Below are 19,781 nucleotides of genomic sequence, written 5' to 3' on the forward strand. Positions count from 1 at the left end.
GCAGGCATAGGAGACAGTTCTGAGGACTTACCCACAGTGGGGGCAGAGTTAGGGCAAGCCCAGGCTTCGACACTGAGGACCTGAGCCACTGGAGAATGTCCAGGAGGTCCCCGAGAGAGGACAAGGCCCTGGGCTTTCAGCTGGCTGCGCCACTGGCTGCTGTGTGGCCTTAGGCAGGTCCCTGCCCTCTGTTCCTCAGTTTTCCTATCTATAACTCAAGGAGGGCAGACGCTCCAATCTGTTCAGGGTGGAGGGTTCTAGAGCTCTTGCTGAGAGCTGGCCCGGCCCTGGGTGGCGACTGGGAGAGGGCTGGGCAGGAAGCAGACCCGGTAGGCCCTGCCTTTGGGGTCTGGGGGGGAATTGGACATTGGCAGAGCAGAGTCTGGGACCCGGGTGGAGCAAGAACTGGGCCTGGGGCCCAGCTATCCTGGGGCCTGGGACCTACCAGCCTAGGGATGTCCCAGGTTGGGCTCTGGGCAGGTGGCAGCCAACACTGCTGCCCTGAGAATGGCTGGGGCAGGGCCCAACCTCAGAACAGGCATGGGGCCCAAGAAATCTATGCAAACCAACTGGATATGCTTTAAATGACAGCTGAGGCAGCCCCAAGATACAGCCACTTAGTCATGCACTAAACACTGGCCACAATTCCAGGGGGCCCAGCCCGGATGATGCTGGAGACACAAGGGGTCAGAGCAGCTGTGTTCTGGGGGAGAAAGAGGACATGAAGGACATACTACATGGGAAGACAGTGAGCATTAAGGTGATTTCTCAGGGAAGGCTTCTCAGAAGAGGTGGCAATGAGTGAGGTTTTGAAGGATGTGTAGGAGTTGGTTAAGTAGAAAAAGAGAAAGGCATCCCTGGGAGAGGGTCAGGATGAGCAAAGGGAGAGCAATGACAGAGAATTTGTGGCGTGTGGGACTGGCAGGAGGACCCCAAATGCCAAGCCATGTGAGGAGCCATGGAGGTGTTATGGTAGGACTCAGTCAGATATGGAGACAGGTGACAGGGCCAAGCAGGCTGGAGGGACAGTTTGGGAGCTGAGATGCGTGTGTGGCTGTGCAGTGGGAAGGGAAGGAGGTGCAGGGCCAGGGTGGGGCATGAGAGGTATTTCCTCTTTATCTCTCTTTAAGTTAGTTCCAAAGCTGCCACCACCTCCAGCTTCCTGCGCTGGGCGAGGCCCCCTCCGACCCAGGTCCTCAGCCACCTGCCCGGGCTCCAGGCACTCCCAGCCTCCCCCACAGAGGCTGCAGCTTCCAGTAGTCATCTGGGGCTGCAGCCTGGGTTCCAGGCCCCACTATGTCTCGTGTGGTTGTTGACATTGGGCAGGTTTCTGTGCTCTTTCTGTCAATTAAGGGGGAGAGGGAGGGGGGTGCGTGAAGAGGGAGAGAGACGAGAGAATCCGACCCAGGGCCACAAGCTGGAGCCAGTGCCCCAGGCCCCTGCAAGCCAATGGGCACATCTAGACATGCCAGAGGGCATGAACGGGAGAAATCCCCCTGGGCCAAGCTGTCAGGGAGGGGCCTTCAGGTGGAGGAAATGGCCTGGCAATGGCTGGAAGGCTGGCTGGCCTACAGCTGCTGAGAGGGTTGCATTTGCTCAGGCAGGGGAGAAAAGATGACAAAAGATCGCAGTGCCAGGCCAGGCCTGTCGGGGGGATGCCAGTGGTCGAGGCAAGACTCTAGCAGGGCAGTTGGGAGCCATGGAGGGTTTCAGCCTCCCATGCCTCTGGGGTAATCTCTGGCCATTTGTGTCTGGGACACAGCAGGGATGGGGTCAGGCCCCTGAGTAACCTGCCTGAAGTGATGCCCAGGTGTGTCCTCGACTAACCTCAGCACCTGCTTTGCTCCCTGAAATGTCTATGGGGAAACTCCAGCTCCACACCTGACTCAGCCCATAAAGGCCCCAGGGTGTGGGGGCAGAGAGGGAGGGCTGGGGCCTCAGAAATTCAGAGGTAGGCCTCGTGACTATGCCAGGCCCACTCCTTCCCTGGGCACCCCCTCTCACCCCTGCCAACCCCAGGAGCCCCTGGGGGAGGCACAATGTACGCCAAGTGCTCCAGAGCCAGCCTCATCGGCAGGGGCCACAGCAGCACGTGACCCAGCCTCACGGCCCATGGGAGTCAGGGATGGCTTCCTAGAGGAAGGGTGTGGCCCGCTGGGCCTGGAAGTTCAAGTGGATATCTGCCAGGGAAGGCAGAGACAAGCCTGGCAGGGGGATGTGTGGGGGGAGCAGCAAACACCCGCGTACAAGCAGCTCATGCATCCTCTCAAGGCCCTAGGAGCTGAGCACCACCATCGCCATCTTTGAGATGAGCAGACAGAGGCACAGAGAGGTTGAGTGCCCCTCCAGGATCTCACAGCTGGCACGAGGTGGAGCGGGACTGCAGCCGTGTGGCCTGGCCCTGGGCTGGGACACCCTGGAGGACAGCGGGGAAGCTCAGAAGAACAGCTGTGGGACTGGGAGAGTCCCAGGCCATGCACTTGCTATGTCATCTGGTGGGGTGTGGGGGCGTCTCTGCCCCTATCTGGGCCTCAGTTTCCACAGAAGTAATACAGGAATGATGCGAGATGGCCACAAATGGAGTGACACTGGTATGGGGGAAGGAGCCGGGCCCTGGGGGTTTCAGGAAGTGCTTTCTTCTTGCCTCCATCTGTCAAGCCATGGTGGGGGCAGGGCTGGCAGGGGACGTGGGAGACTCCTGGGAGGGTGTGATTGCGACGCTCTCTGAGGGCAACAGCCACCCACGCACTGATGCCGCCTGAGGAGTTTTGTGGGTTCTTCGAAGAAACCTGCCCCCTCAGGAAACTCCCGCCCTGGGCCACGCTGGGCACTGTTCCAGGACGGAGCTGGGGGCTTTCTGCAGCTCCCCTCCCTGGTAACCCCAACCCTGGGCCCCCTATGTTCCCCTCCTGCTGCAGCCTGTGGCATTCACCTCTGGCCTTGAGACACCCAGGCTGGCTGGGCACCTGCCTTCAGGTCTCCAAACCCCAGGAGACCCAGGCTGAGCTCTCCGGATGGTTGCCCTGAGCCCTATACCCAGCGGCTACCTTCCCCACGCCCCCTCCCAGGAGGAAACTCGCTGGGACAGGGGCTGAGGGGCCCCCATTCGTTTGGGGGCAGCAGTGGTCTAGAATCTCATGTCTAGGAGTTCAGGTTTCTCCGGAAGCCGTCCCTGAGACACAAGCCTGATAACAAGGAATTTATATAACAGTGGCGAAGAGGACAGGGAAGAGGGGGAGCCAGTGGGGCACACTGTTGGTGTCATCGCTGCTGGGGGCAACCGGAGCTCCATCTGGCTGGGGACAAGGGCCAGCTGGAGATAGTGCAGAATGCGCACCTAGGAGTCATCCCTCCGGAGGGCCAGGCGCTGGGGCGTCTACCCCTCTGCTCCATCAGTCACCACTGGGAGTCAGACTGTTCCTGGGAGCCTCAGCCTGCCCTGAACCCAGGCCAAATATGTCAATCACCAGAAAAAAAGCCCCGAGGTCTGTACTGAGCAGCCTTCATCCTGCCAAGGCCGGCGCCGGGACATGGCCAGGACACTAGCGGCATGTGCAGCACCGCACGCCTTCTGCACTCAGCCCCGAGGGCTCATCAACATCCGAAACAACAGGAAGAGCCCCGCCTGGCTTCCACCACCTGTGCCAAGCTCAGTCTGACTCAGGGAGAGGAGCATTTATGGAAGAAGTGAAGGGGAACATTCTGTCATGGTCCCACCATGAGACCTCTGGCTGCTCTGGGCCTCAGTTTCCCCATCTGAACAATAAAGGGGTCAGAGCCAAAGCTGGGCTAAAACACTGGAGTTAGGAAAGCCAGCCAGAGACCACACAGACCCTCCGATGGTGGGTGTTCTAGTCCTGCAGGCTGCTGTCACGGAATGCCATCCATTGGGTAGCTTATGAACAACAGACATTTGTTGCTCACTGTTCCGGAGGCTGAAGTTCAAAATCAAGGTGCTGGCAGATTCGTGTCTGATGAGGCTACTTCCTGGTTCATAGACGGCTGTGTCTTTTAGCTGTGTCCTCACATGGCAGAGAGACAAGTGAGCTTTCTGGGGTCTCTTTCATAAGGGCACCAATCTCATTCATGGGGGCTGCTAATCACCTCCCAATGACCCCACCTTTAACTGCTGTTGTATGGGGGATTAGGTTTCAATATTTGAATTTTGGGGGACACAAAGTCAGCCTATAGCAGTGGCAAATTCCTGAAGAGGCCAGGGGCTACCAGGAGCTATCAGGAGCCACACAGCAAGATCAGCAGGACTGGAAAAGGAGTTTCACTCCCAGACCCTGGGGATCTTGCAAGAGTCTAAGCATTTACCAGGCACCTTCTGCATACCCAGTTCTGTTTGGTCAGCAGCAAAAGGAACTTGTGCCTGCGAAAAAAATTCAGGTGGCCTGAGACTGTGGAATGGGTATTTCCAGATCAAAGCTACTATTATTTTTGTCATGTTTTTATATTTTCGACTTAAAAAGTTTTTTTTTTTTTGCCGGGTGAGGTGGCTCACGCCTGTAATCCCAGTACTTTGGGAGGCTGAGGTGGGCGGATCACGAGGTCAGGAGATCAAAACCATCCTGGCTAACATGGTGAAACCCTGTCTCTACTAAAAAAAAAAAAAAAAAAAAAAAAAAAAAAAAAAAAAAAATTAGCCGGGGCGGTGGCACACACCTGTAGTCCCAGCTACTCGGGAGGCTGAGACAGGAGAATCACTTGAACCCAGGAGGCGGAGGTTGCACTGAGCCGAGATCATGCCACCGCACTCTAGCCTGGACGGCAGAACAAGACTCTATTTCAAAAAAAAGTGTTTTGTTTGTTTGTTTGTTTGTTTTTGAGACGGAGTCTTGCTCTGTCACCCAGGCTGGAGGACAGTGGTGTGATCTCGGCTCACTGCAAGCTCCGCCTCCCGGGTTCATGCCATTCTCCTGCCTCAGCCTCCCCAGCAGCTGGGACTACAGGTGCATGCCGCCACGCTTGGCTAATTTTTTTGTATTTTTAGTAGAGACGGGGTTTCACCGTGTTAGCCAGGATGGTCTCGATCTGCTGACCTCGTGATCCGCCCGCCTTGGCCTCCTAAAGTGCTGGGATTACAGGCGTGAGCCACCACGCCCGGCCAGAAGTATTTTTTTAAGGAACGGGGGTGGGAGGGGGGTTCTCTATTCCCCAGGCTGGTCTCAAAGTCTTGGCCTCAAGTGATCCTCCCATCTCAGCCTCCCGAGTAGCTGGACTACGGTCATGCACCACCCAGCCTGATTTATTTTTTGACTTTAAAGAATCTACCATCTCAAAGGGAAAGTTAGACTGAGGTTGGCTGGGTTGTGGCTCACTGGAGTGTGACTTTTCTGTTTCCATAAGGGTGTGTGTTTGCTGGCATGGTAGGAGAGGCTGGCCTCAGGAGCTAAAATGCTGGGATTGTGTTCCAGCTCCTGCCTGCCTCTGCTGTGTGACTGCGGGTGTATTGCTTCACGTCTCTGTGCCTCAGTTTTCCCATCTGTAAAATGGGTGCAATCACATCTCTCTTGTCTCAGACCTTGAACACCTGGCACCGGGTGGGAGGCTGGCTGAAAGCCTGGTCTCACACTGCCTTCACCAGCTCCCTCTCTCCACAGGTGGTACTCGGGCAGGATTTCCCGGCAGCTGGCCGAAGAGATTCTGATGAAGCGGAACCATCTGGGAGCCTTCCTGATCCGGGAGAGCGAGAGCTCCCCAGGGGAGTTCTCTGTCTCTGTGAAGTGAGCTCTGGCCCTTGGGGGTGTGTGCAGAGGAGGGTGGGTGGGGGGTGGGCAGCATTTGAGCTGAGCCTTGGGGCCCGGGAGGGGCTCACAGAGTGAGGGTGGAAGAATGGCATCCCTGCAGAGGGAGCAGTCCGGGCAGAGGCCTGGACACAGGCGGTGGTCTGGGCACCCCAGGGTGCAGCCCAGAGCAGTGGGGTGTGTTGGGAAAGCAGGCTCAGGCCAGCTGTGCAAGGCCTCGAATGCCAGGCTGAAGGTCCAGGCTTCTATGAGCACAGGAGCCATCATAGGTTCTTCATCAAGAGAGGGCGGTGTCCAGGGTGGTGATGTGGCAAGGGACTGAGGGCAGGAGAGTGCTGAAATGCCCAGGGCGGGTGTCCAGGATGTGCTCCGCACAGGGTCCCACTCTATGTGATATAGTTGGGAAGATGCACCCTGAGGCCAGGCTGCCTGGGCTCAAATGCTGGTTCTGCCACTTCCTGGCTGTGACCTCGGGCAAGTCACTTACCTTCTCTGTGCCTGTTTCTTCACATGTAAAATAGGCTATTGCATGGAAGAAACAAGTTGGTATATTTAAAGCAATTAGAATAGTCCCTGGCATGGAGGCAGGATGACCGTGCTGGGGAACATTTGGCATTGTATTAGGGTGGCCCTCACCTGTGGTGTGGCAGCCGCTGGGCAGCACAGAATCCAATCCTAAAGGGCCACCCTGGGGTGATTGAGGAATCCAGGCTGGAAGGTAGCAGCAGGAATGGGTGGGGATAGACAGGGTCAGGCTCCTAGTTGGTCTCTGTCCTTCCTACTCTTAGGCCCTGGTAGAATCTAGACGCATTAATTCAAGGAATATTTATTGACTATGTGCCATGTGCCAGGATGCTCTAGGGGCTGGGGAAACCAAATGGGAAAAAAAAACAAAGTTGCTGCTGTCGTGGGTTTCAGTCTTTGTGAGTGAACAAGAAAACATGTTAACACAGAATGAACCAACGTGGTCAGGAAAGGGCTCTCTGAGGAGGTGGCATTGCAGCAAAGATCTGAACTAGGAGGTGGAGGCTTCCCAGGTGCCCAGGAATGAGGAGGACCTGGGAGGAGAGGCTTCTAGGCAGAGGGAATAGCATTTGCAAAGACCCTGAGGTGGGAATGCGCTTGGGGCGTGTAGGAACCCGGAGGAGGTGATGTGGCTGGAGCAGAGTAAGCGAAGGGCAGGGGCTGGAGTTCCACCCACATCCAGTGATCACAGAGGGCCTGAAAGGAGGTCGGGTTTTCTCTCAGAGCAGTAGGGAGCCATGGAGGGTCTTGAGCAGGGGAGAGATGTAACTGGACTCCATTTTTAGCAGATGACTCTGAGTGCTGTGAGGAGAAAGAACTGTTGGGGGAGAGCATGGTGGCAGGGAGGCCTGTGGGGAGCCAGGAGGTAGATGATGGCCTCTGGGACTGTACGGGTAGGGGCTGATGAGGGGACACAGAGAAATGGCTGGGCCCAGGCGTGGAGGTGTGCGGGGGGACCACCAGCAGTACCAGCTCTCAGGGCTGCTGTGGGCACAGAGCCCGGAATGGAGGAGGCGCTTACCATGCTAGCTCTTACTGCCACCAGCGGAGCTAGCACTGGGGTGGTAAAGAGGCCAGCTGGGAGGAAGGGATGAAGGAAGGGGTGGCCCCAGAGGAGGGCAGAGTGGCCTCTCATGATCTCCTAAAGGATGAAGAAGGCCAGGTGTGGTGGCTCACGCCTGTAATCCCAGCCCTTCGGGAGGCCAAGGCGGGTGGATCACTTGAGGTCAGGAGTTTGAGACCAGCCTGGCCATCATGCTGAAACCCCGTCTCTACTAAAAATACAAAAATCAGCCAGGCATGGTGGCGCATGCCTGTAATCTCAGCTACTCGGGAGGTTGAGACATGAGAATCATTTGAACCCGGGAGGCAGAGGCTGCAGTGAGCCGAGATTGTGCCACTGCACTCCAGCCTGGGTGATGGAGTACGACTCTGTCTCAAAAAATAAAAATAAAAATAAAGGACAAAGAAATACAGGCCTGTGTCAAGAGCTAACACTGGGGCCGGGTGTGGAGATGCAAGCTTGATGGGGCTTGGAGTCAGGGGATCCCAAAGAAGCAGACAAAGGCAGACTCAGACAGGCTGGGCCAGGAGCCCATGAGGGCTCCTGCTGGGGGAAAAGCATTCCCACCCACCTGATGCCTTCCAGGCTCCGACGGGTCAACAAGAGCAAAACTCCATCTCAAAAAAATAATAAAATTAAATGAAAAATATGTCTTCACTGGCCGAGCGCCGCGGTGGCTCACCACTGTAATCCCAGCACTTTCGGAGGCCAAGGCGGGTGGATCATGAGGTCAGGAATTCAAGAACAACCTGGCCAAGATAGTGAAACCTCATCTCTACTAAAAATAAAAAAACTCGCCGGCTGTGGTGGAAAAAGGTCAGGCGCGGTGGCTCACGCCTTTACGTAATCCCAGGACTTTGGGAGGCCGAGGCAGGAGGATCGCTGGAGTCCAGGAGTTCGAGACCAGCCTTGGTAAGGGCGAAAATCCATCTCTACTAAAAACACAAATAATTAACCAGACATGGTGGTGGGCACCTGTAGTCCGAGCTACTCTGGAGGCCGAGGTGGGTCAGGATTGCTTGAGCCTGGGAGGTCGAGGCTGCAGTGAGCTGTGATTGTGGAGGCTGAGGCAGGAGAATCACTTGAACCCCGGAGGCGGAGGTTGCGGCGAGTTGAGATTGCGCCCTTGCACTCCAGCCTGGGCAACAAGAGGGGAAACTCTGCCTCAAAAATTAAAATAAAATAAATAAATAGTGTGTCTTCACTGGCCGAGCGCGGTGGCTCACGCCTGTAATCCCAGCACTTCTGGAGGCCGAGGCGGGCGAATCACCTGAGATCAGGAGTTCGAGACCAACCTGGCTAACATGGTGACACCCCGTTTCTACAAACAATTAAAACAAAACAAACAACCTGGCTAACATGGTGACACCCCGTTTCTACAAACAATTAAAACAAAACAAACAACCAACAAAAAAAAGCAGCCGGGCGTGGCGTGCGTAGCCCCGGCCACTCGGGAGGGCTTAGGCAGAAGACTCGCTTGAGCCCGGGAGGCAGATGTTGCTATGAACCTCAAGATCGCGCCATCGCACTCCGGGCTCCCTGGGAGCCAGGCAGAACAAATGATCCCGAGACCCCGCCTGGGGGTAGGGGTGGCGGGCGGGAAACGACGACGAAAGACGCAGCGAAAAGCACAAAATGCGAAGTGCAAAAAGAGACAACAGGAGGTACGCACGGCCTCCCCACGCCAAGACTAAAATTTGGAAAACCCCCCGAACGAAAAAAAGACAAGAGCCACCGCTGACAGTGCGGAAAACAAAAAAGTTTCTTGGGGACACGCCAGCCCGCCAGGCGTAGCAAAGAAACCCCAGCAGAAAGCATCCGAGATTTACACACCCTGTTGCCTACTATTCAACCGTCAAAAAAAAACCACTCAGACCGCGTCCTCTCCCTCTTATTCTCCAATAAGAAGAGAAGAACGATCATCAATGGCTGACGGCAGTCGCAACGAAGCGACACCAAAAGCCGGCTTCACACTCAGGAGAAAACGCTACGTCTCTTCCTCGTGGTTTTCGGTACTCTACACGTTCAGAGAAACTTCTCTAGTAACGAACTATAGAAATGATCCCTGAAAGTATAGTCTTAACGTCCTGCTCCCAGCCTCTGCTGGGTCTACATCAGCCGCACACTTTTAACTGATGGCGAGATACTTTCGCTATTTCCGATGCCATTAGGAAACAAATAGGAAAATAGTTTGGCAATAACATCTTTTAGAATATTATCACTTGACAAATTTTGACGTTTTAGGTGGAAACGTAATTTTAAAAATTGTTTTAAGACGTTTAAAAGCAGGCATGCTTAATTAGCATAATACTGAATGACAGCCAATCACAAACTGAATTTTTGAAGCAGGAAGTGTTTGCTTCTGGTGCGGTGCGCCCGCCTGTAATCCGGGAATCCCAGCGTTTTGCGAGCCCACGCCCAGGCCCAGGAGGGAGGATCCTTTGTTCTATGAGTTCGACACCAGCCTAGGCAATATAGCGGAATCCCGTCTCTACCAAGCGCGGGGGAAAAAAATCAACAATGACCTGGGCGTGATGGCAGCGTCTGTAATCCCAGCTACTCGGTAGGCTGAAGCGGGATGATCGTTTGAGTCAGGGAAGCTGGCTGAGTTCAAAGCTGCAGTGAGCTCTGATCAGTCACCCCACTGCCCCCCAGCCTGGGAGACAGAGTGAGATCTTGACTCTTAAGAACAATTTTTTTTAGGGGGGATGGTATAAAATAGATACAAAATTTACCATTTTAACCATTTTTCACATATACAACTCAGTGGCATTAAGTACATTCATGTAGCCATTGGCATGTAACCATCACCGTTATTTATCTCCAGTACTTTTTCGACATCCCAAACTGAAACTCTACCCATAAAACAAACTTCCCTTTCCTCCCTCTGCCCAGACCCTTTTAACCACTATTCTACTTTCTGTCTCTATGAATTTGATTCTTGTAGGTACCTCTAAAAGTGGAAACATGCAATATTGTCCTTTTGTGTCTGGCTTATTTCACTTAGAATGACGTTTTCCAGGTTCATTCATGTTGTAACATGTTGCAGAATTTCACTCCTTTTTCAGGCTGGAGTGCAACGATGCATGACGTGACAGCTCACTGCAGCCGTGACCTCCAGGGCTCAGGTGATCCTCCCACGTCAGCCGCCTGAGTAGCTGGGATTATAGGCACATGCCATCACGCTCGGCTAATTTTTTGTATTTTTTGTAGGGAGGGGGTTTCACCACATTGCCCAGGATGGTCTTGAACTCTTGGGCTCAAGGGATCCACCCGCCTCGGCCTCTCAAAAGTGTGGGACTACAGGCGTGAGCCACCACGCCCAGCGGTTTTCTTAATTACATTTTTGAATTGTTCCTTGCTAGTGTATAAAAACACAACTGGACCAGGCGCAGTGGCTCACGCCTGTCATCCTAGCACTTTGGGAGGCCGAGGCGGGTGGATCACCAGGTCAGGAGATCAAGACCAACCTGGTCAACATGGTGAAACCTCGTCTCTACTAAAAATACAAAGATTGGCCGGGCGTGGTGGCGCGCGCGCCTGTAATCCCAGCTACTGGGGAGGCTGAGGCAGGAGAATTGCTTGAACCCTGGAGGCAGAGGCTGCAGTGAGCCAAGATCGCGCCACTGCACTCCAGCCTGGGTGACAGAGCAAGACTCCGTCTCAAAACAAAACAAAAAAAACACATTGACTAGCAGACTAGCAGACTAGCAGTGGTAAAAGTGAACCTCTGCGTCTTGTTCCTGAACTTAGGGGGAAAGCTTTTAGTCTTTCGCCCTTAAGTGTGATGGTAACTGTGGGTTTTTCACAAATACCTTTTATAATGTTGAGGCAAATCCCCTTGTTTCATAGTTTTCTCTATGTTTTAATGATGAAATGTCAGAATTTCTTGGACGCTTTTTCTGTGTCAGCTGGAATGACTGTTTTTTTCCCTTTGTTCTAGTAATGCGGTATATTACATTAACGGATTTTCTTATGTTGAACCACCCCCTGCGTTCCTGGGATAAATCCCTCCCATCCCCTCAGCTGTAGCACCTGGTTAACGCCTTCTTCCTTGGCAATAATCGTTGTTTTATGGTATGAGGCCACCACTTCTCCTGTTGTCCTTCCCAGTTTCTCCCCAACCTCCCCTTTTCCCTAGTTTATAAGACAGGAGAAAATGGAGAAAGCAAAAAGTTGAAAAGAAACAGAAGTAAGATAAATAGCTAGACGACCTTGGCGCCACCACCTGGCCCTGGTGGTTAAAATAATAATAATATTAACCCCTGACCAAAACTACTGGTGTTATCTGTGCATTCCAGACATTGTATGAGAAAGCACTGTAAAACTTTTTGTACTGTTAGCTGATGTATGTAGCCCCCAGTCACGTTCCTCACGCTTACTTGATCTATTATGACTTTTTCACGTAGACCCCTTAGAGTTGTAAGCCCTTACAAGGGCTAGGAATTTCTTTTTCGGGGAGCTCGGCTCTTAAGACACGAGTCTGCCGACACTCACGGCCGAATAAAAAAACCTCTTCCTTCTTTAATCCGGTGTCTGAGGAGTTTTGTCTGCGACTCGTCCTGCTACAGTTTCAGTGATTGGCTTTCTGTGAGGTGAGCAGCAGGCCCTAGATGGAACCCCTGGTGTTTGAGTAACACCAGGGTGGCCAGTAGCCTACAGATGCTGGAGGAGTCAAGGAAGGATCCCCCTTCGAGGCTTCAACAGTTTGATTCCTGACTTTGAGCCTTCATAACTGCGAGAGAATAATTTCTGTTTTGATAGAGTTTCACTTCATCACCCAGGCTGGAGCGCAGTGGCATGATCTGGGCTCACTGCAACCTCTGCCTCCTGAGTTCAAGTGATTCTCGTGCCTCAGCCTCCTGAGTAGCTGGGATTACAGGCATGCGCCACGACGCCTGGCTAATTTTTGTATTTTTAGTAGAGACGGGGTTTCGCCATGTTGGCCAGGATGGTCTGGATCTCCTGACCTCAAGTGATCTGCCCGCCTTGGCTTCCCAAAGTGCTGGGATTACAGGTGTGAGCCACCGCCTGTGGCCTTGGGAGATGATTTTTTTTTTTTTTTTTGAGATGGAGTATCGCTCTTGTTGCCCAGGCTGGAATGCAGCTCTTGGTGTCTACCCAAATGAGTTGAAAACGTATGTCCACACAAGCCTGCACAATATGTTTATAGCAGCTTTACCCATAATTGCCAAAACTTGGAACTAAGATGTTCCTAAATAGAGCCGGGGGCGGTGGCTTGTGACTGTAATCCCTGCTACTTGGGCAGCTGAGGCAGGCAGTCACTTGAGATCAGGGGTTTAGGAGCTGCCTGGGCAACAGAGGGAGACCCTTGTCTCTAACAAAATAAAATAAAATACAATACAATAAAATAAAATAAAAAATATGTCTTTACTTTGGGAGGCCGAGGCAGGTGGATCTCCTGAGATCAGGAGCTCAAGACCAGCCTGGCCAACATGGCGAAACCCCACCTCTGCTAAAAATACAAAAATTAGGCTGGGCTCAATGGCTCACACCTGTAATCCCAGCACTTTGGGAGGCTGAGGTGGGCAGATCACGAGGTCAGGAGATCGAGATCATCCTGGCTAACATGGTGAAACGCCGTCTCTACTAAAAAAAAAAAAAAAAATACAAAATATTAGCCGTTCATGATGGCAGGTGCCTGTAGTCCCAGCTACTCAGGAGGCTGAGGCAGGAGAATGGTGTGAACCCTCTAAGCGGAGCTTGCAGTGAGCCGAGATCGCGCCACTGCACTCTAGCCTGGGCGACAGAACGAAACTCCATCTCAAAAAAAGGAAAACAACAACAACAACAACAAAAATTAGCTGGGTGTGGTGGCACACGCCTGTAATCGCAGCTACTCAGGAGGCTGAGGTAGGAGAATCGCTTGAACCTGGGAGGCAGAGGTTGCAGTGAGCTGAGGTCGCCTCACTGCACTGCAGCCTGGGAGACAGAGCAGAGTGAGACTCCATCTCAAAAAAAAAAAAAAAAAAAAAAAAAGGTCCTACATAGGTGAATGGACAAATAAACTGTGGTACATTCAGAGACTTAGATATTATTCAGTGCTAAAAACAAATGAGTTATCAAGCCATAAGAAACATTCAAGAACCTTAAATGCGTATTAACTAAGAAAAAGAAGCCAATGTGAAAAGGCCATATACTGTATGATTCCATACACATGACATTCTGGAAAAGCAAAACTATGGAGACAGTAAAAGGCTCAGTGGTTGGCAGGGGTTGGGGGAGGGAGGGATGAACAGGCAGAGCACAGGGGACTTTCAGGGCCACAAAACTACTCTGTATGACATGACAATGGTGGATATGGCATTACACATTTGTCCAAACCCACAGAATGTACGACACCAGGAATGAGCTGTAATGTGAACTATGGACCTTATTTAATAATTCCATATGCATATTGGTACATCAGTTGTAACAGAAGTATCACGCTATAATGCAAAATGTTACTAATAGGGAAATGAGTGTAGGGGTTTGAGAGAGAGGATGTATGGGGATTCTGTTCTTTGTGCTCAATTCTTCTGTAAACCTATAACCGCTCCTCCCAGAAAAGTCTACTAATTAATTCTTTTTTTTTTAAGACGGAGTCTTGCTCTGTGTCCCAGCTGGAGTGCAGTGGTGCGATCTTGTCTCACTGAATCAAGAGATTCTCCTGCCTCAGGCTCCCAAGTAGCTGGGATTACAGACATGCATCACCATGCCTAGCTAATTTTTGTATTTTTAGTAGAGATGGGGTTTCACCGTGTTGGCCAGGTTGGTCTTGAACTCCTGATTTTAAGTGATCTGTCCACCTCAGCCTCCCAAAGTGCTGGGATTACAGGCATGAGCCACTGTGCCTGCCCTCTACTAATTAATTTTTTAAAACACACAGGCATACATACATAATGACAAGTCACTGGCTGTACACACACAAACAAAATAGCATGGATTATGATCCCAGTCTTAAAAAACTTCACCTGTCAGCTGGACGTGGTGGTTCACGCCTATAATCCCAGCACTTTGGGAGGCCAAGTTAGGAGGATCTCTTGTGCTCAGTAGTTCAAGACCAGCTAGGGCAACAGGGTGAAACCCCGTCTCTACAAAAAATACAAAACAATTAGTCAGGCATGGTGGCACGCATCTGTAGTCCCAGCTACTTGGGAGGCTGAGGTGGGAAAACGGCTTGAGCCCCGGAGGTGGAGGTTGCAGTGAGCCAAGATCATACCACTGCCCCCCAGCCTGGATAACAAAGCCAGACCCTGTCTCAAAAAAACAAAAAACTTGCCTGTCCATCCATTCGTTCATCTTATATAGATAGATTGAGGCTGTGTGGAGAGAATTCTATGATGATATTCATGAAATATAAAACCCCACAGATAGGGGGAGATTTGTTGCTTTTTTTCTGTATACTTTCTAAGTGGCTTGGATTTTTTCTGTTGAGCATGTTTATAAAACAAGTACTTAAAATTTTTTTTAATTTAATGAAGTAGTGTGACATTTCTTGCACCTTTGAGTTTGTGAGCAAATATTCATAAATTTATATTTGGATGTATGAGTTTGTTGTGAGAAAAAGACCACAAATCCATGTATGAAGACCCAAAAACCCAATATGGTTATTGATGAAGGGTAGGATAATAGATAGTTTGTTTGTTTGTTCATTTGTTTGTTTATTTTTTCAGAGATAAGAGTCTTGCTCTGTCACCCAGGCTGGAGTGCAGTGGCATGATCACTGCTCACTGCAGCCTCAAACTCCTGGGCTCAAGTCATCCTCCCACCTCAGCCTCCCAAGTAGCTGAGACCAGAGGTGCTCGCCACCATACCTGACTTATTTATTTATTTACTTATTTATTTATTGTAGAGACAAGATTTCACTATGTTGCCCAGGCTGGTCTTGATCTCCTGGCTTCAAGTAATCCCTTCCACTTCAGCATCCCGAAGTGCTGGAATTACAGGTGTGAGCCACCATGTCTGGCCCCTGGATTTTTTTTTTAAGTGCATTTTATCATATTCTTTTTCCTCTTCCCCCTCCTCTTCCACTCCCCCTCCTCCTTTTCCTTCTATTTCATTTTCTAATCATGTCATTCCCTTGCTCACTGCTTTCAGTACCAGGCACTAGGGAAATAAAAATTCCTTAAATTGTATGACTTATTAAAAGGTCCCAGCCCCTGTGGGAGGTCCACAGTTCCCCAACCAAACGGGAAAAATAGGTTCACAAACTAGGTACCTTATATTCACATTATTTAATGCTTACAGTAACCCATTTTACTGGTGGCAGGATTAAGAGCCTTAACCTAGGAATGGAGGAGCCCGGGTTCGAACCCGCATCTGGGGCGCTGGGAGTGTGATTCCTCCCAGGGCTGCCGGGTTTCTTAGTCGCATCTCAAGGCAGCCCCAACGGGCAGCGCCCCATCCTATGGCCGCCTCTGCCCTCTTGCGGCGGCTTCCGGAACTACAGGTCGCATTCCGGTCCCAGAAGTGAATGAGGGGTCCCCCGGGGGCTGTGCTAAGGACGGCCTGTGGCAGGGCCACTCCACACCCCTCAGCGTCCAGGCCACACAGACACAGAATGCAAGAGAGAGACTGACCCACCCACGCACCGGTACTCATAGACGCAGAGACCGAGGCACAAATGACGGGATTGCCGCAGACCGGCCAGGAGCAGGGACAGACAGCGGCTCCGCAGACTCTGGTGGGACTGGGCTGACGCCACTCTCGTGTTTTCACCACACCCTCTCTCAACTATAACTACCTAATAAAACTTAAAATTGTTCTATAAATAGATGGGGGGGCGTGTTTGTTCGTTTGTTTGTTGAGATAGGGTCTCGCTCTGTCCCCAGGCTGGAGTGCAGTGGCGCAATCTCGGTTCATTGCAACTTCCCCCCTCCCGGGCTCAAGCAGTCCTCCCACCTCAGCCTCCCAAGTAGCTGGGACTACAGGCTTGTGACACCACTCCCAGCTAATTGATGTATTTTTTGCAGAGACGAGGTCTTGCTATGTTGCGGAGGCTGGTCTTAAACTTTTGGGCTCAAGCCGTCCTCCTGCCTCAGCCTCCCAAAATTCCTGGGATTACAGGCGTGAGCCACCACACCTGGTCAATACATGTACTCAAAGGGGGACTTTATCTATTGCTACTCTTAAGTGGAAAATTTGTGTCACTTTCATAGGCAATAACAATGAAAGTGAATAGGATAAAAACAAAACAATGTTATTAAATGGTGTTGGATGCTTCCCCACAGAGGCTGTGCAGGCTGAGTGCTCTGTTCAAAAACGAGTTTTAGCAAAGTGTGAGGACAGTTTTGCAACCATGTTTCATATTCCAACTCAGTAGACACAATTTTTCACAAAGTAACATTCTTCCTTTTCTGATATTTTCTATTGTATGTTATTCCATCTATTTCGTTTTATTTTTTAAAGCACTCAAAGGTGGGTAGAGGCAAGAAGTACAGAAACAGGTGGGGGTCGAGGCTGAGTGGCGGTAGTGAGGGCTCATACCTTCCACTTTAGTGCATGTTCAGATTTAATTTGCAAATTAAAAAGAAGTTGTGTTTTTTTCGTTTGTTTGGTTTTTTTTGAGACGGAGTTTCGCTCTGTCGCTCAGGCTGGGGTGCAGTGACGCGATCTTGGGTCACTGCAAGCTCCGCCTCCCGGGTTCACGCCATTCTCCTGCCTCAGCCTCCCGAGTAGCTGGGACTACAGGCGCCCGCGACCACGCCCCGCTAATTTTCTGTGCTTTTAGTAGCGACGGGGTTTCACCGTGTTAGCCAGGATGGTCTTGATTTCCTGACCTCGTGATCCGCCCGCCTCGGCCTCCCAAAGTGCTGGGATTACAGGCGTGAGCCACCGCACCCGGCCTTAAAAAGAAGTTTTAAAAAAACTAGTTTGGATTCAGTATACTAACTTTATAGCTCACTAAGCGGTCACACCCCATAATTGGAAAAACTGTGTGCAAAATACATAAAGCCCTAATAACACTGTGCAGAGATTTTACCTGGGCATAATCAGCAGATTGAAAGTGAATGAAGAAGGAAATTGCCTTCCCACTGTAGTTGATTATCTACTGAGGTGGCCACCAAGAACTTCTCCCCGCCCTGTGCACTCCGCCACACCCACATCCAAAGCTGAAGTCTATTTCCCCTCCCCTTGCATCTGGCCTGGCCTTGTGGCTGTTTTCACCCCTAGAATGCACCCCCACTAGAATGCACCAGAAGCAATGTTCTGGGACTTCCGAGTTAAGACCTCAGGAGGACTAGCAGCTTCTGATTGTTATCATTTGGGATGCTCCTTCTGGAAATGAGCCACCACATTGTGAGGAAGCCCAAGAAGCAACACAGAAAGACCCATGCAGAGAACTGAGGCCCTGGGCTAACAGCTCTAGCTGGCAGCCAGCAGCAACTGCCAGCCACATACTTCCTATCCACGCCTATGGCTTCAAACCACGAAAACACAGGATGACCAGGCGCGGTGGCTCACGCCTGTAATCCCAGCACTTTGGGAGGCTGAGGTGGGCGGATCACAAGGTCAGGAGATCGAGACTATCCTGGCTAACACGGTGAAACCCCATCTCTACTAAAAATACAAAAAATTAGCCGGGCGTGGTGGCGGGCGCCTGTAGTCCCAGCTACTCCGGAGGCTGAAGCAGAAAAATGGCGTGAACCCGGGAGGCAGAGCTTTCAGTGAACCGAGATTGCGCCACTGCACTCCAGCCTGGGCGACACAGCGAGACTCTGCCTCAAAACAAACAAACAAAAACAGGATTCCCAGTTAAAACTGATTTTTGAAAAAATAGTGAAAAATTATTATCACTATTATTTTTATTTTTTTTGAGATGGAGTCTGGCTCTGTCACCCTGGCTGGAGTACAGTAGCATGATCTTGGCTCACTGCTACCTCCGCCTCCCAGGTTCAAGCGAGTCTCCTGCCTGAGCCTCCCAAGTAGCTGGGACTACAGGCAAGCGCCACCACTCCTGGCTAATTTTTATATTTTTAGTAGAGACGGGGTTTCACCATATTGGCCAGGCTGGTCTCGAACCCCTGACCTTGTGATCTGCCCACCTCAGCCTCCCAAAGTGCTAGGATTACAGGCGTGAGCCACTGCGCCTGGCCTGAAAAATTATTTAGTATAAGTATGCCCCAAATAACATGGGACATTCTCATACCAAAAAAAAAAAAAAAATCATTCATTGTTTTCTAATTTAACTGGGAGTCCTGTATTTTTATTTGATATATTCAACAACCCTGCGGACTTTCTCTGGCTTCAAGAGAATGCTCAGCCTGGGCGAAGGGCAAAGGAGCAATGAGGACAAGTGCCACCCTCTCCAGCCCTTGTTGGGACACTTCCGAGCTGTGCTCGCCCAGGAGCACTGAGCCTCTGCTGCCTGCAGCGGTGACCTGCTCCTTCTTGGTTTTCACCCCTTAATCTCACTTCTCCACACGCCTGCTGGTGCCTCCTAGGGTTACCTCCCAAAGAAACTCCCAGTACCAAAATTCTTGTCTCAGGGTCTTTTTTTTGAGACGGAGTCTCGTCCTGTCGCCCAGGCTGGAGTGTAGTGGTGCAATCTTGACTCACTGCAACCTCCACCTCCTGGGTTCAAGCAATTCTCCTGCCTCAGCCTCCTGAGTAGCTGGGAATAACAAGCGTGTGCCACCACGCCTGGCTAATTTTTTGTATTTTTTAGTAGAAACAGGGTTTCACTATGTTGGCCAGGACAGTCTCGATCTCCTGACCTCATGATCCACCCGCTTCGGCCTCCCAAAGTACTGGGATTACAGGGGTGAGCCACCGCGCCCGGTCTATTTTAGAACTCAAACCAAGACAGGAAGAGCTGGGTAAATGCTAAGTTTAATGATGGCCATTATTCCAATTATTCACTCGCATCTCCTCTTACTGTAGAGGAAAATAAACAGGAATGTAATAATCACAGCTAACATTAATTAAGCCCCTACTGGATATGATACATGTTCCAGATGTACTAACTCACTTCTCACCAACAACCGTCTGAAATATCTTTAAGTCCATTTTCCACACAGGGAAACCAAGGCATAGAGAGCCTAAGCAACTTAACATCTCATTGCCAGCAAGCAACAGCAGCAGAATTCACACCTAGAAAGTGGAGCTTAATAAAATGTAAAATTGTTCTATAAATAGATAAAGTGTTATTAAAAAGAAAAATAGAATGAATTTTGAAATGTCAATTAATGTACTTATTTATTTATTTATTTATTTATTTGAGATGGAGTCTTGCTTTGCTGCCCAGGCTGGAGTGCAGTGGTGCAATCTCGGCTCACTGCAAGCTCCGCCTCCCAGGTTCACGCCATTCTCCTGTCTCAGCCTCCTGAGTAGCTGGGACTACAGGTGCCCACCACCATGCCCAGCTAATTTTTTTGTATTTTTAGTAGAGATGGGATTTCACTGTATTAGCCAGGATGGTCTCGATCTCCTGACCTTGT

General features: G+C 51.0%; 1 protein-coding gene and 1 non-coding gene across 4 annotated transcripts in view; one reads left to right on the top strand and one right to left on the bottom strand.

Annotated features, from left to right (window-relative positions):
• Positions 1-19,781, top strand: part of LOC129017742 (GRB2-related adapter protein-like) — a 38,427-nt gene that overhangs the window by 5,438 nt on the left and 13,208 nt on the right. For 2 of the 3 annotated variants that reach the window (XM_054458440.2, XM_054458439.2), the window contains exon 3: positions 5,607-5,729. In XM_054458440.2, the coding sequence (XP_054314415.1) occupies positions 5,607-5,729 (123 nt within the window). Of the gene's footprint in view, positions 1-5,606; positions 5,730-15,610; positions 16,265-19,781 lie in introns of those variants that run through there. The other variant, XM_054458441.2, reaches the window with a different exon arrangement.
• Positions 9,204-9,419, bottom strand: LOC134738786 (small nucleolar RNA U3). The gene has a single exon (XR_010124806.1). It is a non-coding gene; the product is annotated as a small nucleolar RNA U3 (small nucleolar RNA).

This window comes from Pongo pygmaeus, chromosome 19 (genome assembly GCF_028885625.2).
Source record: "Pongo pygmaeus isolate AG05252 chromosome 19, NHGRI_mPonPyg2-v2.0_pri, whole genome shotgun sequence".
In the NCBI taxonomy this organism is placed as follows: domain Eukaryota; kingdom Metazoa; phylum Chordata; class Mammalia; order Primates; family Hominidae; genus Pongo; species Pongo pygmaeus.